Here is a 20,418-nt window from a genome sequence, read left to right on the forward strand (position 1 = left end):
ACTGAAAATAGCGGCCAAAATGATAGCTCATCCTCATGACCCGTCCAGTCATCCAATCTTGAAATGCGCTGCCAAGTTACTCTTCAGTTGGCAGTCTGGGACAGTGTGTTCCCATAGCTTTCAGAAGCATCTACGGTCCAGCAGACTCAGTTTGAGCCTTGCAGCCAAAAGTTTGTACAAACTAATCCTCGCCCTGTTAGTGACAGTTTGCGCAGCCCTGGCTTCTCACACAGTCTCTACATTATGATCTTTTGCTAGCAAGTATTATTGCTCCTGCATCAGAGTATTACAGGTGGTGCAACAGTTGGTAAAATATTTGACACAGGGACCACATCAGAAGTTCCTCAGCATTTCTGTGTGTCGGTATTTTTATAATATACTGTTTTGCAGATTGGTCTTTTCTCTCCATGACATCCCTCACCTTTCTAATTCATCCTTAAATACCATTTAATATTGAGCTCTTTCTGTCCTAAAAAAAGACCCTGCTGCACATTACTTAGTAAAAATAATTAAGACACAGCGTTGCAACTCTGCTTCTCTGGGAAATGACTGAGCTTCAGAAACCTGAAGAGTCCTGGAAAATCATAGACGTCTGATGATATAACCATGAGCTGAGGCCTCTATCTGGAGTGTTCTGAACAGCACTTTATGAAAAGCCACCAGTTACAACTGTCATAAAGCAGCTTTAAAGTGTGTAAGTTTGTGGGTGCTTTTTTTATTATTTTATTTTTAAGGAACCATTCTTACTAGCAAGAAGTTCTGGATACCCAGCTACTACTGATATTAGAGCAACATGCCTACAAAGCAAATGCAGGGTAAAAAGCAACACACTTGAAAGTGAGCCATCATCTCACCGATTTAAAACTTACAGCTTTTTTTAAAAATTATGTATTAAATTCATAAAAATTCACTTACTAGCAAGCCCATATTTGAAAACTGTTTGGATATGGGGTTCATCCATGAATCACTATTTCCTCCTTTTAATGAGCACTAAAAAGAGAAAAAAAAAAACAGACATTTTTAAACATCTTTTCCATTCCTTAAATTCTGTTTTATCCCTGCGATGCGAAGTGTTGAATGAAAATCCTAATATCTGAGAAATTTATCTCTGTAACAAACAGCTTTACATTTTTTGCGCAGCTGGAAATGTTTACGGAACACTTTTTCTTTTTCCTTATAGAATTGCACACTTCCAGGTATACTGAAGCAGATGAATACTTGCTGTTTAATACATTCTTTAATCCATCACAAAGATCTTTCCTTGGCTTTCTTCCCATCACTATGGGCTCTCTTTCATGGGCACTGTGCTGACCTGGCCTTACTGCAACATGCAGATAATCAAAGTCAAAACTGAATCAGTCAGAAATCAAATTGATTTTAAAAAACAAACAAAAACCAAAAAACCTGCACAGTTCCTTTGGAGGTTAAAAAAAACAACAACCGTTAAGTGAGAAAAAAATTCATGAGAATAGTTATTCCAAAATAGGAATTGTAAAACCCCAAACCATCCCACAAGAGTATTTCCTCGTCCTTGGAAATTGCTTTGCTCTCACCTTTTAAGCCTGCCCTGAATATCTGATTAGAAGCAGAGAAAGCTCAGTCCCTCTAATATTAATACAACATCAAATGTTACTGTTACAGAGAACTTTAACATGTATACAAGCCTTAGAAAGCAATTCATTTAGGACTGTAGCCGAGATCCTTGTCAAGGCTGAAATTTAACAACAAACACAAGTCAGACCCAAATCCAAGCAGAAACTGGAGCCATGTAGAAACTGGAGGGCATGTGCCAAAGGGCCTGTGGATTCTGAACTCCAGCAGGCTATGCAAGCAGAACAGCAGCAGTTTAACAGATGTGCCAAGAACAGATGAGCAACAGTCCTGAGATACTAACCGCTCAGTTTCATTTAGCAATGGCTCTGCAGCCTTCATAGCAAGAGAATATGACACTTTTTGGCAGACCTATTAGTCACAACAGGTGTAACACATTAGAACAAATCCAAAAACCTCGTATTTTTAATGCTGCTCTACCAGGCACCTTTCTAGCTGAATTCTGTATGATACCTCTTAAAAGAATAATTATTAGAAATGCTCTAACACATCAGTCACACTGCTTTCAGACAACACTGTAGTTATGAATCATTCGAGTGTTTTACCTTTATCTGTGTTTTCTTTCCTCCTTGCCCCCAGCTTGTTGAGTTGTGGGAGGAACTGCTTCCCTGAGAGCCTGCTGTGTTCCAGACTCCTCCCTCCTCCTCCTCTTCCCAGCTGGAATGACGCGTGCCTGTTACTGGCCCATCACTCTCTCCCCAGCCATCTTGCATAGATTTAGAACCTTGAGAAGAAGAAAGAGAAGCTCAAAAACAAGCCCACAATACCATGCAGCAGGTGACTAGATGCTGCATTAGCTGAAAATGTCAGAACTGCAAAAAGTGAAAAACAAAAAGTGTATTCGCTCCAACAGCAGTAAAAACTTGTGTATGGACTCCACAATCCAAGAGATCTGGTGGCATGTTAGTATGTCTTATTTTGCAAGAATTCTCAAGCAACATCAAATCCTTAGAAGAAATAATGATCAACACAAACTTCTCTCTTGCAACTACTGCTGCATTTGGATTCTTTAAAAGTCAACCGATCACTTTCTTATGTAAATGAAAGACTCCAAAGACACTTAAGAAAAAAAATCCAAAGGGTGCTGAGGACTCTGACTCCTGATTTGTGAATAATTTCCTGCCTTCCTTTAAAACTGTACCACATATCCACCACGCTGAATCCTTTCACAGAACACAGAAATGAAGAACTTAAAAGAGCAACAACAAAGCAGAATCTGAAGGAAAGGACCTGACATTGTGCTCTGACATAAGCAACACCAAAACAAGTTTAATCCCTCAAAAATCTCTTTGATTCCCAGCCTTAACAGTAGCACTAAAAAGACTCATTAGCAGTACTGTTCAAACAGAGATATCATTACCAGAAAGTTGGGTTCCATCATACAAACTCATGCTAAGGGCTTTTTGTCCCTGTTGCCTCCTTTTGTTGTTACTCTCTAATAACAGCCGCCACGAAACTCAGAATTTTAAGTCTTCTAACAAGCCAATAAGAGCCCAAATCTTTTTCTTGTCCACTGCCCAACCACTTTCCTTCCTACTGCAACTTCTCCATCTGTGCATTTCTTCCCCAGGCACTCATCTCCTTTAGAAAGGAACTCTACCATCATCACCTTCTCTTCACTAATCCTTCAATTGTCTGGGTTTCGAGAGTGGAAATGAGGAATAAGAATGTAGCAGGAAATCTCAATATAAATAGCAGTCAGGAAATGTATTTAATCTATCAAGGGGAAATCTGCCTGTATCAGGCTGAAGATAAGTACAGCAGCTTTTCATGGCAACTTAAGAGCTACCTTAGATTTCACCACAGATAACAACTGAACTACTTCACAGGAAACTCAACCTTTCGACACACTTTTGTGTACCAAAACTCAGACCTGCTTAGGCACCACATTGGCCCAAGCATAAAAATCTGCCTTTTGATCCTTTAATCATGCTACTTACACAGAAAAAGCTACAGGCTTTAACTTACTTCCAGCCAGTGTTTAAATATAGTCCTATGATCCTGGTTTTAACTACATGACCAGAGAGAATTTTCTGCATTGACAGCTCTCAGGTCTGAGACACTTGAACATGAATCAGAACAGAAAGAAGCCTTCCTTGTCAGCAGAGCTCCTGCTTTATTTTTTTCACGTGCTGAGTGAGAAGGCACAATGACATATAGTAAGAAAATGAAGCTCTGAAGGTACCAACACAATTATGTTGTCACAAAAAAACCAAACAACTCCTGTCAGAGAATTCCTATGCAGTGCTGATCAAACTTTGTAATTTTAATTTTTTTTTAACAAGCAGGCAATGAACTAGGCTCAAGTTTCTGCACGTGCAACTTAAGGTCAGATGGAGCTACAGCACAGTACAATTGAAATGCTACATGCAGTTACACAAAGGTAGGTAAATGCAAAACCTCCAATCCTTAGCTAGCCAGATAAAGAATTCAAAATCCAAGTAAGTTTTCTCAAAATCCGCGTGCCTCTATTCATCAAATGCAAAACGGAGCTCACACCAACCACACTCAACAAATAACCAAAAGTACTTGGTTGCTGGACAACTGGATGTAATGACACCACAGGGCAAAAAAACCCATCAATCCCGTTTTATGCTTGGAGTATTTCAGGTCCTACACAAAACCCTTCTTTCCATGGAAAGCCATCACAGCATATGTGATATAATGGAGCAAATCAACATTTCAGAGACTTTAAACCACATGACTTATCATCATCGTTTAGTTTTTATATAAACCTATCACGATTGAAAAAACACATCAAAAACACAATCTATGAGACAGAATCATATGGACACTCACATGACTTCAGTTAAGCTGAAACCTTCACACCAACTGCACAGACTCCTACCACCGGAGTTAACAGTGCTGTGAATAAGGACTGCTCTTAGCCAGCACTGTAGAATAATGGGATATAATGCCAATGGCTTTCACAAGCAGCAGTGGCACAATTTCTGTCTTGACCTTACCTATGCAAAGTTAAGAACAGAATATTCTCTGAATGTACAACTGAGCACTCTCCCAAGTGGTAACTTTTACTCTGCCTCACGTTTCTTTACTTCAAGCAGCTTTCCTACGCTAAGCTCTACGCTGTTTGGTTGCATGATTCTCTCCTGTCCTACCTCTTCTTCATAATACATACAGGACACCTATTTTCACAACCTTTTCTGCTCATTTAGTTCTCTTGGGGTTGGTTGGGTTTTTTTTGGTCACACCTCACCTCCCACTTCCTTCTTTGGCTCTCAACTGTAATTTTCTTGTCCAGCTGATGCTAGTCTTTATTTCCTCTCTTTACTTTCAACCATAAATTACACCTTTGCAGGCTTTTTGCCAAATTTCCTTTTCCAGCTTACCCAAGATACGAAATATCTCCCCTTAGTCCACTGAATAATGTCGTTTTCTCCTTTGTTCTGTCTGGGTGCCAATTAGAAAGGACTTGATAGAGCATTCACAGTACACAGGAGAACGAAGATCCCAGTTCTTAATGCTGGTGACATATTTTAACAGCCAACACAGGGAAAACCCCCTGTATTTTGCTCTTCCTGAGGCAGAAACAGCTTATATACAAAGCACATAAACATATGCTGTAGCTTTTTGGTTATGTCACCATATGCAGACCAGCTAAGACAAGCAAGTGACTATTTGTAGTCTTGGAAGACTATTTTGAACATTAAAAAATCTGTGGATTTTTAAATGGATTCTTAATACCTCAGAGGCTCTTATTTTGGCTACATTTAAGTGCCTTTTCACAAAGGAAGGAAGATGATCCATCCAGAAAAATTCTAGCATCCTGAAAAGAGCCAAATTTGTCTGATAGGTACAAGAAGCACCACGGCCACCCAATAAAGGTTTCAGTAGATGTTACTGGAATTTTCCAGTTTTGTTTCATAAATAGCCTAATTGTTTGAGTGTGGGTAAGAGCAAATGACAGAACAGCAAACAATCCTTACACAGCATTTCACCCCAGACAATCACATGCTGTAAGAGTAACTTGTCACTGCAAAATCTTACCACTGGTATAACCACTGAAGTTCAGAAACAGTGAGTATTATCAGTATTTCCTAATGGAACCTTAATAACCAAAAGTCACAGTCTTTGGCTATAACACTGCTATGCTGTATCAGAGGGAGATTGCTTTGTTTGTCCCATTTTCCTTAAGAGCAGCGAAACAGAAGTTCTACCAACAGTTTACATCAGGAATAACTTCCATACAAATCAAACTTGATACAGTAGGATTCTAACTTCAATGTAATTTTTTTTTAAAAAGATCTCATTCATGGAGAAGCATAGCTGCAGGCAGGTAATATCTGGAAATATTCAGCCATTTAGGTTAGGCCACAAGGGGAAGGTCGATTTATGAGTTTTTCACATTCATGCAGCAAGAAAGTCCATTCAAAGGCACTTCACACACCTCTACTGTGAAATGTTTCTATAAACTGCACATTCCTTTTCCTGATGTGATCAGAAAAGGTAATTTACCACGTAAAGAGTTTGTACAGTGTGCAGACAGAGAAAAGATGACGTGAGAACAAGAACTGTTTCCTTGCTCAGATGCTCTAGTGCTTCAACACTTGCACAAATCAAAGCTGTCCGTTTAAGCACCTAGGTGAAGAACGTCTCCGTTACCTTAAAGGTAAGTATCCAGTCATTGGTAAGCACTTAATCACTCATCCACCAATATCTTACATTACATTCAGCATTGCTTCTAGGCCTCAGATAACAATTCCTCCATGGGTGACCTATATCAAAAAGCCAAACGCTAGAAGTCTCCAGGACCACTGCAAATGAACTAGGATCTGTCCTATACTCACTAGATTTCATGGCATTCGGGGCGTTGGAAGGTGCATTCCCCCAGCCTGTTGTCGATGCTCCTGTATCATCTACTTCACCCCACCCGGGACTGGTTTCATTTGGCTCACCCCAGGCGGACGTACCATTATCTGGAGCAGGCGGAGTGCTTTTGCTCCAGACTGCACAAAGGAGAAAGAGTTTTCATTACAGACCGTTTAGACAACGAACTATTTACTGCAGTGCAGCACCATGTCATTATTCTACTGCATTACGTCTGCTGAAGACTCTGAGGTCTCAATAGCTTGGGTGAAACAGAATCAAAAACTGTTCGTATCAACTGTTCATGGTGGGCTCTGAGCTTCAGGTATGAAAAAAAAAGAACATAAGGATGAATAATATTCTTCTCTCAGGTTAAATATGAACCTAACCCTATTTTGTCTTCTGGTGAACTTCTTTTATTGAAAGCACCAGACCATCTGGGGTTTTCATATACTGAAGAACAACTAAGAACATAACAGTACACCTCACTTATTTCCACGCTATGTAGGATTGATTTCTTGATTATTTTTTTTTTGTAATTATTATTTCAAAGAAGAAAATACTTCGCTAAATATTCTTCATCATACAGTAGAACCAAATTGAGCTAAGAAACTAAACCACATGCTCATGCAGTGTCAACTGCTATTAACCATGTTTCAAAGCAAACAGTTTTTGACTCAAAACAAATACAGAATTTTTCCCTGTTTCTCTAGTAATTAAATAAAAGTTCTGTAAGAATTCAACCCTTCCCAGATAGAATACTTGCCAGCTAACACTTTTTTTTTTTTTTTTTTTACTGGCAAGCTGACCAGTCTTCAGATCAAAGTTAAGGCACAATAAGCAAAGGACTATTTGATTCAAATTAATGACACTTGAATTCAGGACCAAACATGCAAGTAAGAAATGGCTTTTCATTACGAAATAATGCTATTAGCTATAGGCTACAAGTGTACCTCTTACGCAGAAGGGTTACGATCATAGAAATTTGCTGAAGAAAGGAATGAGTACCTGATGCTTGTGATTTGCTAGTCATTGGAGTAGGCAGGCTCTGTTCCCGTGGGGCCTGTCCTCCTTGTGAGTTCTTGTCCCACAGGTTCACATTCTTGTAGTTATAACTGCTAGGATCTCCCCACGCTGAAGTGCCATCATCAATATCCATTTTCCGACTGATTGACTGTGGAGAAGGTTCTTCCCAGCCACTAGGCTCCTCGTCTTTGGGGGCAGCTGGCTGTGGTCCGCTGTTCCAGTTTGGGTTCGGAGGTCGCCCATTACTTGGAGTTTGTGGCGGTGGACCCCAGGAACCAGAAGTCTCCTGCTGCTGCTGCTGTTGTTGCTGCTGCTGCTTGTTCCAGGAGTTGGGCTGTCGACCCGTCTCGTTCCACGTTGAATTTCTTTTACAATCGTCCCAACCACCCTTTGAAGCAGAGCCTGTATTTGCACCATTACCCCAAGTTCCAATCTCATTTTGCCCACCTTCACCCCAACCAGATGCTGGCTTATTTCCTGCACTTTCCCAGTTGCTGTTTTTAGCTTGGTCAACTTCCTCTCCCCAACCGTTCTTTCCAGAAGACCATCCTTGATTAGGCTGCCGTCCACCCCACCCCTGATCCTTACTAGAGCTGTCATTCCAAGAAGATGATGATTTCTCTTCTTGTCTTCCCCCTCCCCAATTAGATGAATTGGGGTTCTTATAGTCATTCCATCCTCCAGTATTTTTGGGGTCCTTCCACTCTGTTGGGGTTGAGAGCTCACCCCATCCAGACTTGATTTGATTGCTTTGGCTGGGTACATCGCCCCAGCCCCCTGAGTTCTTTGTCTGTGTGGCAGAGCTCTCCCACCCCTCAGTTCCTTTGTCAGACTTCCCCTCAGGCCGTGGCATCTCTTCAATATCCCATACGGTATCTTGCTTAATTTGTGTTTGGCCCCAGCCAGTGTTTGAAAGCACTCGGGGGTCCAAATCAGTCCTGCTCAGCAAAGTCTGCAAGACTGCCTGGCAATCAGGATGTGTAGGCCTATATGATCGGCGTCCAGAATTGTGACTGTCACTACTTCCTGCTTTGTGGTTGCTTCCAGTGCTTTGACCTCCAACCTCACTTCCTGCAGAGCTGGAAGATCTTCCCCAACAGGGAGCCTGGGAATTGCCTTGGTTTTCAGGAAGAGGGTGGCCTTTTTGATTGTCCCATGCTCCAGTGCTAGAATTTGGTTGGTTTGGACCACTCCATTCTCCAATCTTCAGTTCATCAGACCCAGACAGCTGTTTCCATTCTCCCTGAGAGACCCCAGATGTTAATTTGTTCCCTTCACCCCATTTGCTTTCATTTGCATGCTGAGGGCCAAAGTTCCAAGACCCACCACCCGTAGACCGGTTATTGTTATCCCAAGAATCGCTTCTTGACCCATTAGATTTTTGAACAGAAGCTCCTTTCCAGGAGTCCTCCCTATCCTTTCCATTGTTCCCATGGTTTCCAGAATTGCTCTGTCCAGAGACTGTGTCAGTTCCAGAAGACCCCCTAGCTGTACCCCAAGACCCAACACTCCCAGTCTTTCTTTCTCCAGTGCTTTGTGAAGGGGTGTCAGTGCTCCTGGAAGGGTTCCCCAAGCCCATTTCAAAGGGCATTCCCTTATTCTCCATAGGGTTTGGTGAACTTAAGTTCAAGGAGTTAGTGTTTCCGTTTTTTGGTCCATCAGTGTTATGAATTTGAGCCTGTTCTCTGCCAGAGACAAAGTTAACACCCGCATTTTCCATCTTTGACTGCTGTTCCCTAGAGGTCTGACCTACTGTGCTAATCTGTGCATTGGAGCTACCACTATCAGATTCCGAAGTCCCTTTCCTAGAATTGCCCTCTTGGACCAGTGCTGGCCAAGCAGACGGGTTGCTATTTGGGTTAAAGTTGCTGAAGCCAGAACCAGAACCAATTCTATCTTGTCCAGTCAAGTTCCTCCAATTACTTAGTCCATTGTTACTCTCGGCAGCAGGGTTGGAAGATTGAACAGATTTAGCCTTGGGATCAGATTTCCAGGCCCCAAGATTACATTCATTTCCAGCGCTTCCAGACTGGCACTGGCTTCCTTTTCCTTTGTTACTAGTGGTGCTTCCTGGCAGAGTGTTCTTCTCCAAGCCAGGGTTCGAGGCACTGTTGTTATCGGTGGTGTTTTCGGAAGAAGACTCAGCATCTTTGCTGGCGATACAAGGCCACTCTTCCATGTCAGACCCGTCTACAATCACCTTGTCCCAGATGTGAGTTGGGTTGGCGTTGGTGCCGCTGTTGGAGGAGGCTCCAGGACCCCAAGTGGAATTTGCATAATTTGAAGCAGCAGCACCTCCAATTGTTGAATCTAAAAAGAAAAAAAAAGCATAAAAAAGACCCCAAAAGGCCATTAATATTCAATACTCTCTACAAACACTGAACATCACGTTTTTGACACCACTGACTATCGATTCGATTAATACATTGATCCTATTCTCATGCACATGTCACAAAGTTGCTTAGGAAGAACAAGAAGCTAGAAAACACCATTAAAAATGCATTTCAAGAAATTCCCCAGAAGCAGTTTGCGGGCATCTGAATTACGGTTAAGTCTCTCTGTGTCTTACAGACCAGATGATTCAAGTTCAACACAACGACTGCAACTCACTAAATGAACCTGTATGGTCACTACTGGCACTAGTTGTAGACTTCTCAAAAACAGATGAAATCGTACTATGCGCAGAACAAGAATATATATGTGCACACACTTTTATGCATGCATGTTTGTATAGTCAAGTAGGAGACTACATGATGGAGTTCAAGAAGCGTACAGTCTGATTTTTGGGTGATCCCACGTGGAGCCAGGAGTTGGACTCAGAGGTCCTTATGGGTCACTTCCAACTAAGGATACTCTATGATTCTGTGACCGATTCAACAAAGCAACCAGTATTTCTGACAGACAGAAAGGTAAAAGATGGAAAACATAAAAGGAATATAAAGCTGAAGAAGTATATCCTTTAGCTTCAGATACATCTTTTTTTTAAGTTGATTTTGCTAGCAGAAGTTTCTTTACACCCTTACAAAACAAAGAGTTTTCTTTCCCAAAGCTATGCTGAAAGGAGTAAACCAAGACAAATTATAATTTCTCTGTAGTAGCATGCAAGCTGTACTGAGCTTAATTATTCCACATTTCTATCACTCTACCACATAAATCAGTTTGTGGTTTTGTGAGAAACTGAATCAATCTCTCCACCGCTAGACAAAAGCTAACAAGATATCAAACATTTCCTCCTCTCTTTTAACTGATCTACTCCAAATTTGCCAAGTCTCACCTCTCATTTGTGACAGTTCCAACAGCCCTTTAATTAAGTCAACTGTATTCACGAACTCAACAGCACACTGTCCACTTCCTGATATGCTAGCTTTTGCTAACACTGCATTGTATAGGGCAACCTCCAAGTCCAATAACTCTTAAGAGTCAGTGAAAGAAAATGACAGGAGAAATGACAAGGAAAAGGACCACAACGTCAAGGTATTTGTATACAGTTTTAAAGCACACAAATTAATAGTGCCACAATGAAGCCTATGTCAATGCTAACAGCATAATGTTTGCATACGTACAGACAGTCCTCTCATCAATTTAAGAAGTCAGGCAAGGTTTTCGCTTTCACCCAAAGTTACCTTTGCTCATCTAAATAATTTCATTTCATTTCTACTTCTATGTGCTTCTCTATATAGCGCCATTTACTTTTCTACACATCCGTAATACAGAAGAACTTGAAACTGCCCACAAATTTTCATGAAGAGTGAACACTCCCCGTTCTACAAACTCATGCTGAACGCTAATAAAGTTACAATGACTTATAAAAACAGTTGATTTTTTAAAGTACATGTGTTATGTACTCAATAGTGAAGACCAACATTTCTGATTACTATTAGTAATAACGAAAGCTTTCAAATTTGATGAACTGAAGTCTGTCTTCATCCATTAACCCTAGGCCACCAAAATCCAACAAATCATGCAGTTCCCATGCTCACCCTGTTCCTTCTGTTATTTTAATGTCAATTGCAAACTTAAGAAGGACAAGGAAGTGCGACTCCATCCTTTTAGTACAGTGAGTAACCTCACCCTTCCCTCCTCTTTTTTTTTTTCCAATTAAAATCATTTACTTTTAATGATGAAACTGAAATAAGTGAAAGTACTGAAATGGAGTCCAGAAACAAAGTGAAAGATTCCGTTTCGGTGTGAGAGACCATCTGGTGATTCCTGGAGGATATTATGATGACTGAAAGATGTTCACCAATAGAATTTAAGCTTTGTTTTCAAAAAATGTCTTGCACGTTCTGAAGGTGACTCCTAGTAGAAAAACGATATACAACCCTCTACCTGACAGCACTGCTACAAGACAGTAGTAAGCTTGGTAAACAGAAGTCATCTTTCAGGGGATTAGGGTTTTGTCATCTTACACTGCATTCCAATTCTGGCAGGCAAACATACACGTGAACAAGGATTAGGTCTTGACCTTCTATATTAATAATTGCTCTTGCTGTAGTTGTTCAGCTCTGTTTGTTTTCCCTTGTTTTCTATAGAAGCTGCACTGCTACAGGACAGCAAAATAACAATTTTTTAAAAATGGATCAGTTACTGGCAATCGAAGACTTCACCAACACCACCTATTGCCATTTGGTGAATTTAACAATGAGAAGAATTACCTAAATTATTTTCCCCTTTGGGAATCTGCCTTCTTGAGTGCGTTTGTGTGTGTGTGTGTGTGATGAGTTCATCATAATACATGGCTGCTTGACAAAATTAGGTCCAAATCTGACACCCAATTTTGAAACAGCCAGGATCTCCCGGAAGGAACTGGTGACAGGAGAGGCACGGCAATATCATGCTTCCATAAGCAATTTCCTGAAGCCTTTTAAGTGTGGCACTAACCTTCCTCTTAGACAGCTGCTCATTTGCAGTCCTCTGCCACACCTACTCCCATGTGCTATCATCCGTGTTGCTACTGACAGTCAGCGAGTTCAACTGGGAAATTATCCAGACTGAAATGAGCTTTATACACCAACTTGGGTTAATTTTAATCCAAGTCAGCTCCTCGGCCCAGATACTGTGTTATGGTGCAGAAGTGTATTCGAATAGGGTGAGGCAAGTCTGAAGGGCACAGATCTTCCTTGGCAACACTCCAGACTTGCTTAAGACTGTGGCCATAAATGTTGCCACAATCAATAAAATACAACCATATAACATAATCTCAGTAATTGAGTTAAAGCTGAAATATGAGAATTCATAAAACTTGAGGTCAGTCTCAAAACCAAATAATAGCTGTTGAACACATAATAATTACACAGAACTTAAGAAGTGTATAAAACACTTCAAATTGGTTTGAATGAAGCTCAATCAAAATTTTAAAAATTGCTGTTGGAAGAAATGAGAAATCTTGAGTATTTTTAGAATGTTTTGCTACCATAATGTCTCCTCTGTCAGCCTATCACTGTGAAGATACGCTAATGCTGACATAACGCTTGGATTTTATACCTCAAGTATGAAAACTTCGGGCTGTTGTTTGTTGTGGTGGTTTTTTTCCTCACCATTCCTCTTTCAGGTGTGTTTCTCAAAAACAGCCATCTCTCACTGATATATTTTAAAACCAATTAGCTAACATTTTTCTGTTTTAGCTTAAAACTTGCCCACCATTAAACAGGGAACATGAGAGACAGTAAGACAAAAAATCTGTCAAACAGTGATTCACTACCAAAGAATTCAAGTGTGGAAGAGGCAAAACAAACTAAATTATTCATTTTCCTAGGAACTTTTTAAATAGAAACAAAACCACCTCACCTCGCTTACTACATTCCTGAGTTTCAAATCAGCTCAGAGTTCATCTTTTTGGGGACTGCAGAGAACTAAAAAGTTTATGCTCTCAATGATGGGTAAAATAACCCACTCTGTTGGGGCTTTCAAAACAGACGTAATGGTAGCATTTTTCCTTTTTTTTACTTTATTTTAAATCCTGATTGTTAGAACTGAAGTGTCCGTGAATACTCAGATCAACTAAGCTTTTCTTTAGATGTCCCAAGTGGACTTTTCTTTTTCTATTATTCTAAGTTAAGAAGGAAATATTACTGTTACTGCAATCCCTCAAGCTACTGAAAAAAAAAAAAAAAAAAAAAAAAAAAAAAAACAAAAAAAAAAACAAAAAACAAGAGCAGTCAGTAATTTTTCTGTTCTCAATGACAGCTATTAAATGCTACCCATTTATCGCTATGCTTTATTTACCTCGTTGTGGTCCAAAGAGCCCTACAGTACCCAATTCAAACCACTCAAAACGTGTACCTTTAAAAAAAAAAAAATAATCACCGTTCTGGTTCCAGACAGCAGTAAAAATTGCATACAATGCTGCTATCAGGAAAGGAAAAGCGTTTGCGCTAAAAGAGCACGAGTCAGCTTTCCAAAATTCTGTCAGAGCACAATTTCAGTGATCCCTTTTCTTAGGAGCACGCACGCACGTGGACGTAACGTCACCATTCTCACTCACCTGTTGCAGTCCCACTGTCGCTCTGCAGCAGTGCTCCTGTCACTGGTTGTGCGTTGTTGGGGTTTGCTCCCGGTGCTGTCGGGGGAGGAGGCCCTGCTCCACCCCCAAGGAGCATACAGGATGGTGGAGGGGGCTGCCCACGTTTCAGTAACACTTTGTGGTCCTGCTGGCAACGGAATCGCGGCGGCACCTCCCGAGGCATGTAGCGGGCGGCGCTTGGCGGTTGTCCGTTCGGCACTGCCACCCTTTTGGCATTGTTGCCACCATTGACTGGTGGCGATGGAGAGTTGCCAATTGGGCTGGCAGCCACTGGTTGGCTTAAACTTGGTTTCGTCACTTCGGGCACTGAAAAACAGGAAAAATCAAAGTTAGGCAGTCTTCCACTCAAACCTGCGTTAGCTACAAGAGGTCGTTGCAACTCTTTTCTTTTATAGTGCCATTCTTCTCTGATATACCATGCAGCTTCAACCTTACACAAATAAAATTTAATTGGAACTCTGCCCTTGGCAAGCCTCTTGAAGTATCAATTTTTTTTTAAAGTAATGGTGGCAAATGATAACACCCTAGGTCAGGAGAAGTTTTAAAAGATGAACAGTCATACATAACCTTTTTTTCCCCTTCTCTTCCCCATCTTCAACTGGTTTTAGGATTGTTATGCATCACCCTTACTGGAGACCTGAAATCAGATTCTAAGTTTCACTTGCTTTGGCCATTGCTAGAACACAGAGCAAAAGACCCTGCTCAACAACTGAGAATTAACAAGTCCGAGCACTCTAATCCTCTCTGAAATAAGGCAGTAATATTTGACTCTTATTCAGAAAGCAGTCCTACCTATAGCATTTGTGTTGGGCTTGCCTAAAGTTTACCACCTGGTCACCAGATGCTCCTATAAGCAAGGATAAGCTGCTTCTGAAGGCTATTGTGCCTTAGAGAAGAGTAAAAATGCAGACAAATCCTTGAGAAAGTAATACTGTCCAAACCTGCAGGTTGAGGGGGATGGGGAAGGTTGTGTCCCCTTCCTAAAACTCTCCCTGTGCTTTTTTAAATACTGCAAAAGAAAATCAGGCATTACCTTAGTCTTGCACCTGTAATAACTCACTAACAGAATCCAAAGAGGAAAATTTAATACATTTCCTATAGCCTCTGCTGGAGACTAATACGAGAAAAGCATGCTCAGCAACCCCTCCCCACCAAAGTGAGCATTATCAGCAAAACTTTTGCTCTTACGAAAGAGAGATCAACACCAGGGAGTCTCTCTCTAGCAGCTGTAAATTCATTATCCCCCACATATTGTTCTGATGAGCATTTTCTGACTTCTCTATATAGGTTCCATTACCCCTAAGCCAAAAAAAAAGGTATTGTCAGCTGTAAACCCAAGTACTATCTTACCTCTTCTCTGCCATTTCTTTTCAACAGCAACTTCCTCACGCAAGTTTTAGAAAAGTGACAAACATACCAGCTAAATAAGCCAAGCATTCAAGATGTTCATTCTCCAGTTCTGCCCTATTTTTTTTGGCTTTTAGGTGCTTGGACTTCATTATCCCTTAATTAATTTTCCAGAAACAAGTCTTTTTCGCTCGTTTCGGTACGTCACCGCACGCAGTACTTTCCCTGTCTTCCATTCCATTCATATCATAGGTTTCAGTTTTCAGTTATTCATCTAAAACCTTTGTAAATTTGAAAGTTGGGCTAAATATTTTAGCTGGCCTATTTTAGCTACATCCACCATTTTCACTTCTAGTATTCTGGCGCTGACAAAATGGACAGTTTTAGTTTCTCCATTTTAATCCTCTTAGCTTCTTCTCTCTTCCTAATGCTCATTTTGAGCACTTCATCTCAAATCATAACTCCCTTTTCTAACAGCTTTGATCAAAACCAAGTTTGGACTCAAGTCAATAAAAATACTCTTCAGGATTAAACAAAGACTCTTACCTTTGGTTTTTTGATCTGTGACCTGCAAAGTAAGAGCAAGAATGTAAACACAGTTGTAAGAACCTCAAAACAAACATTCAGCAGGCTGCACTAAATCATGAATTTATAAGCACAAAATTGGTATAAGCTGAAAGAAAATAGTCAGCTGATCAACTGCAAGCATCAGAACAATTTATGTCTTATATATAAATTGTTAAGAACAACAGTTTCTGGAATACCTTTGCCTCACAGAAAATTATCTGGCATAAACAGTGATTACTGTATTCTTCATTGTTAGTATTCACCCCCTTCCTCTTGCCAAACACCTACTTGTGAAGCATGAATAAGCTCAACACTAATTTGTGAAGCACAAATAAACCTGAGCTATATACCATTACAGCTTCTTCAGCCTGTGCACATTAAACATTACAGTTAAACTGTAATAAATCCTACCCTCTATGCAAGTATACCTACAGTAGACTGTTGGGGCTAGCAACAGAATTCCCCCAGGGTCGCTGTATGTGAGAGTACTAATCTGTCTCTGCCACCTTCCCTTTCACTTTTCACACAGCATCCTCCCCAGGGTGACAGGAGGTTCACTATTTCAATTACAAAAAGTACCAGAAATACCTATAAAGCACCAGGCTTCAACATCACTTGAATGCAAGCAGTTGGTTACTGAAGTGAGCCATCATGCTGGCCAATGCACTCAATGTGGTGTTTTGCTGTACTTTTACATTCTTACAGCATAGCAGCTTTCAAGCTACAGCAGACACAAACATATCACTGGCGTATTCTGCGGAATCATGTGAATCGTAGCATGTTTTGATCCTGTCGATCATGAGCTCCACTACACAATAAAGGAAAAACCCTAAAGATCATCATGTGTCAGGCTCTATGACACCTGTTCTGAAAAAGAAATTGCTGAGCTAGTCCATAATTCTGGAAAGCACACAGGGACAGTATAGAATAATGAAAGCACAAGTAAAAAGCAGTTTATTGTCTAAGCCAACCAAGCCAGAACCCTTTTGTATGGTAAAGAATAAAAAGACAAACTGTCCTGAATTGCTGTGACATCATTTACTTCACAAAAGTGAGGAGTGTAATATGCAAAGTAAAATATTCACTATAATATAAACCAAATATCCACTAAATATAAATATTCACTAAAATATAAACCAAACTCGAACATCCTAACTTCAGACTGATGCAACTCTTCTAAGAAACCAACAATGCACCTGTACCAAAAATGTGTCCATACTGTGCCAGATGTCAGTTTTCATTTCTTTTAGGAAACATCCCACGTGTGCGAAGCCGGATCTGCCTCTAGAGCAGCTAAAATTCTGTTAAGCACTTAAGTGACTGTAACGCTTTGTTACTAAAGGAAGGTGAAATGGAATAGAAGAATTCATGAAACCAACGTTGTAATGCTGATAGGTTCCCTATGGTAAGAGCAAACACCTTCTGTAAATACCTTGTCTACTTGGAAGAACACCACTTCACCAGATGTTCAAAAAATCCTAAATTATAACCACTGTTTTAGATTAAAAAAAACACTTCTGCCTATGCTACATCCATAGTCAAAATTATCTGGTTTTGTCATTTCTCAGATCCAGAATACAGAAGCTGAGAAAGTGACTGCGTGTCTCAGACTTACAGCCGTCATCTCTCTGTGGGGAACCTGGGAGCACTGGCAGGACGGGGCCAATCTCAGCCTTCTGACAAGCTACCAAACAGCCCCTGGGACACAAACCACAGGAATTCAGTCTATGAATCTGCTTGCATAACCTTTGCTGATTTTCATCTTTTTCTTTCGTTAAGTTTCTGAAGATCCAGACAGAAACAGCTGTTTCATGTTATACAAACCCTATCTGAAAGAGCCATCCCTCAAATCACTGCTGGTTTTTTGGTGATCACTACTGCAATCACTAAGAACAGACACACACATTTATGTTCTGCCTATATTCCCAGCTGTCTTCAAGTATTACTCCCACACTTGGTCTCCAGGAGATTAACTTATTTTCAGTGTTTACCTTTTCCCAGATTTTGGCAAAATATCTTAACATGCAATCACAGCAAATAACTTGGTAGATGAGGGACCACACAGGAAAGCTGGCAAATCTCCTTTGTATTCAAAGTACTGACTCCTCTGTAAACACACTCAGCACTGCTATCAACACTATCAGTACAACCTTTCCAAGTTTTTGTTGTGTGGAGCATTAGCATGTAATTCTCAAATCACTACTCTTTACTCACAAGCCTCTGCCCCTCCTGGTTCCTACATGGCTGAAAACATACCATCTGTTTTTATTTTCTACTTGAGCATTAAACAGCAGCAACACTGAAGGAAAAAGACAGATGCTGAAGAAACCTTATTCTGTAGCTACTGATTTTCTGCAGTATTATTGAGGATGCATCATTGTGACACTGGACTAAGGACAACAGAAATACGCTAGGTTTATCTGCACCAATTTTGAAGTGGTACACTTAAATTGGCGGGAAAAAAAAAAAAAACAGACTTAAATAAAAGCTCCCAATGAACTAAAATTTAACCGATGCTGCAGAACCAGTATCAGCTGTTCTTAACACAAAGCTACATAACCTAACAGCAGAAGAGTAACACCAAGAATCTGAAGTAACTGAAAAACAAGGACTACTGAAAGTAAAGCACTCTGCTTTCAATCTCACAGTACTGTTGAGGTTGGGAAGCACAGCCTCTGGAGATGTGGCTCTACTACTCTGTAGTAGCTCTCCCTCAACCTGTGGGTCCCAGCTCAAAGCAAATTACCAAACCCAAGTTGCTCGGGGCCACGTCCAACTTGTTTCTGAGCATCTCCAAAGAACCACAACTCCAGCAAACCTGTTCTAGTGGTTGCCCATTCACACACGCTCACAAAAATATCCTCCTATGATTAAGCAGAATTTCTTCTATTTCCAATTTGCGCTCCCCTCCTCACGTCCTGTCTTGTGCACAACCAAGAAGAGCCTGGCTGCATCTTCTTTCCTCCCTCCCACCAAATATCTACACGTGCTCCCCCGTGCCTCCTCTTCCCCAGGTTGAGCAGTTCCAGCTCACTCAGCCTCTCTTCATTTGTCAGGTACTCCAGTCCCTCCATCACCTCTGGGGCCCTTTGCTGATTCCACTCAAGGATCCTTACAGCCATCTTGGACTGGGATGCCCAAAACAAGACGGAGAGGACTTACGTAAAAAGCACATATAAAATTGCAAGAGATGCTGAGTTCACACTTCAGGTTAATCTCTAGAATGACCTCCTACATTTTTAACAAAAAGGAGCACTTCCAAACAAACCAAGTGTTCAAACTCATCCATTGAGCATGAACACTTTACAGTGATTCTTCCAGAATCTCCACTTCAACAGAAGTGTTACTGGGCAGAGAAAATGTAAAACGTAAACCATATGTAGCAAACAATAAAAGCAACTTCAACAGAAATATTTCACATAACCTTTTTTAAGAATTTCTAGCATTCCCATCTCCAAAACACCTTCAAACACGGCGAAACGCACATACTGAGTGCCCATATTCAGCAACATTAATTAAATATTTCTTATCACAAAACTGATTACTTTTTCTTTGCCTGACAAACCAAAGAAAAAAATATCAAAGTTTACTAAAAACTGAAGTTCAAGACAAATAATGCAGAAAATCTTTAATGAAGCATTACTAGAACTTAGACAAGAAGAGGCTTTATTCTCAAATGCAAGCAATCTAATATTTTACCAGCCCCAGTACTATTTATGCTCTAGTTGGATAGGAGAACTCAAACATCAACACCTACCTTCTGAGCAGATTCCTTCTTTTTCTTATCCTCCTTCTTCCTTTTCTTGTCTTCCATTAACTGTTCTTCCCTTTCTTGCTCCTTCTCTCTGCCAAAACATAAATAAAACCAATATGAGCATTACCAAGTTCTGTGGGATCCACATGTATTATATACCTCTTCCCCACAAGAAAAGAAGTCCAGACAGCAGATTCTTCTGATCATCATGCTTCATTTGCATTGAAGGTTTCAGCCTAACTGAGATCAGAAAAGCACCTTGTAGTTCAGTGTGGCCACAATCATGAAACTTACTGCAAAAAGTAAAAGTCCTTCATTTGGATCAGACCTCTTCTAGTGATACCCTATGTAAATTAACTACATCTGATACTAAAAATTCCTTCAAGGCATTTTGGCCAAAGCATCCTTTTAATTGGGTTGTACTATTATTTAATGAAGTCTCATAAATCCTTTCATATGGCAAAAAAGGGAAGCAGTAATTTAAATAAGATGGTTTGGTTTGATATGCCATTTGTCTTCATAGGGGAAGAGATTATTCTATTCCCTGTAGCTATGCCACTTGTAAAAGACTAGAAGTGTCATATCAAATCAAAACCATCATTTATTACACAAATCACTAATTTCTAGCTTACTGTACCCAGCCAAATTTTTTTTTGTGACAAAATCTGTAATATAAACTACTTTCCAGGGAGAGCATTTTCTACCCAAGAACATTCCTTTTAAAGAAAATTAAATGAAGAAAGAAAAATATGTGCAGTTGCTA

The 20,418-nt window shown here is 40.3% G+C and overlaps 1 protein-coding gene across 9 annotated transcripts in view; it reads right to left on the bottom strand.

The window, feature by feature from the left end:
* Positions 1–20,418, bottom strand: part of TNRC6B (trinucleotide repeat containing adaptor 6B) — a 127,090-nt gene that overhangs the window by 23,386 nt on the left and 83,286 nt on the right. For 6 of the 9 annotated variants that reach the window (XM_042837599.1, XM_042837602.1, XM_042837597.1 and 3 more), the window contains 7 exons: positions 19,659–19,746; positions 15,881–15,902; positions 13,949–14,293; positions 7,447–9,774; positions 6,420–6,578; positions 2,157–2,335; positions 916–990 (listed from right to left, as the gene is read on the bottom strand). In XM_042837599.1, the coding sequence (XP_042693533.1) occupies positions 916–990; positions 2,157–2,335; positions 6,420–6,578; positions 7,447–9,774; positions 13,949–14,293; positions 15,881–15,902; positions 19,659–19,746 (3,196 nt within the window). Of the gene's footprint in view, positions 1–915; positions 991–2,156; positions 2,336–6,419; positions 6,579–7,446; positions 9,775–13,948; positions 14,294–14,554; positions 14,598–15,880; positions 15,903–19,658; positions 19,747–20,418 lie in introns of those variants that run through there. The other 3 variants (XM_042837603.1, XM_042837605.1, XM_042837604.1) reach the window with 2 other exon arrangements.

The sequence above is a fragment of the Centrocercus urophasianus genome, unplaced genomic scaffold (assembly GCF_019232065.1).
Source record: "Centrocercus urophasianus isolate 14NV4802_14NV808 unplaced genomic scaffold, USGS_Curo_1.0 seq_73, whole genome shotgun sequence".
Taxonomy (NCBI): domain Eukaryota; kingdom Metazoa; phylum Chordata; class Aves; order Galliformes; family Phasianidae; genus Centrocercus; species Centrocercus urophasianus.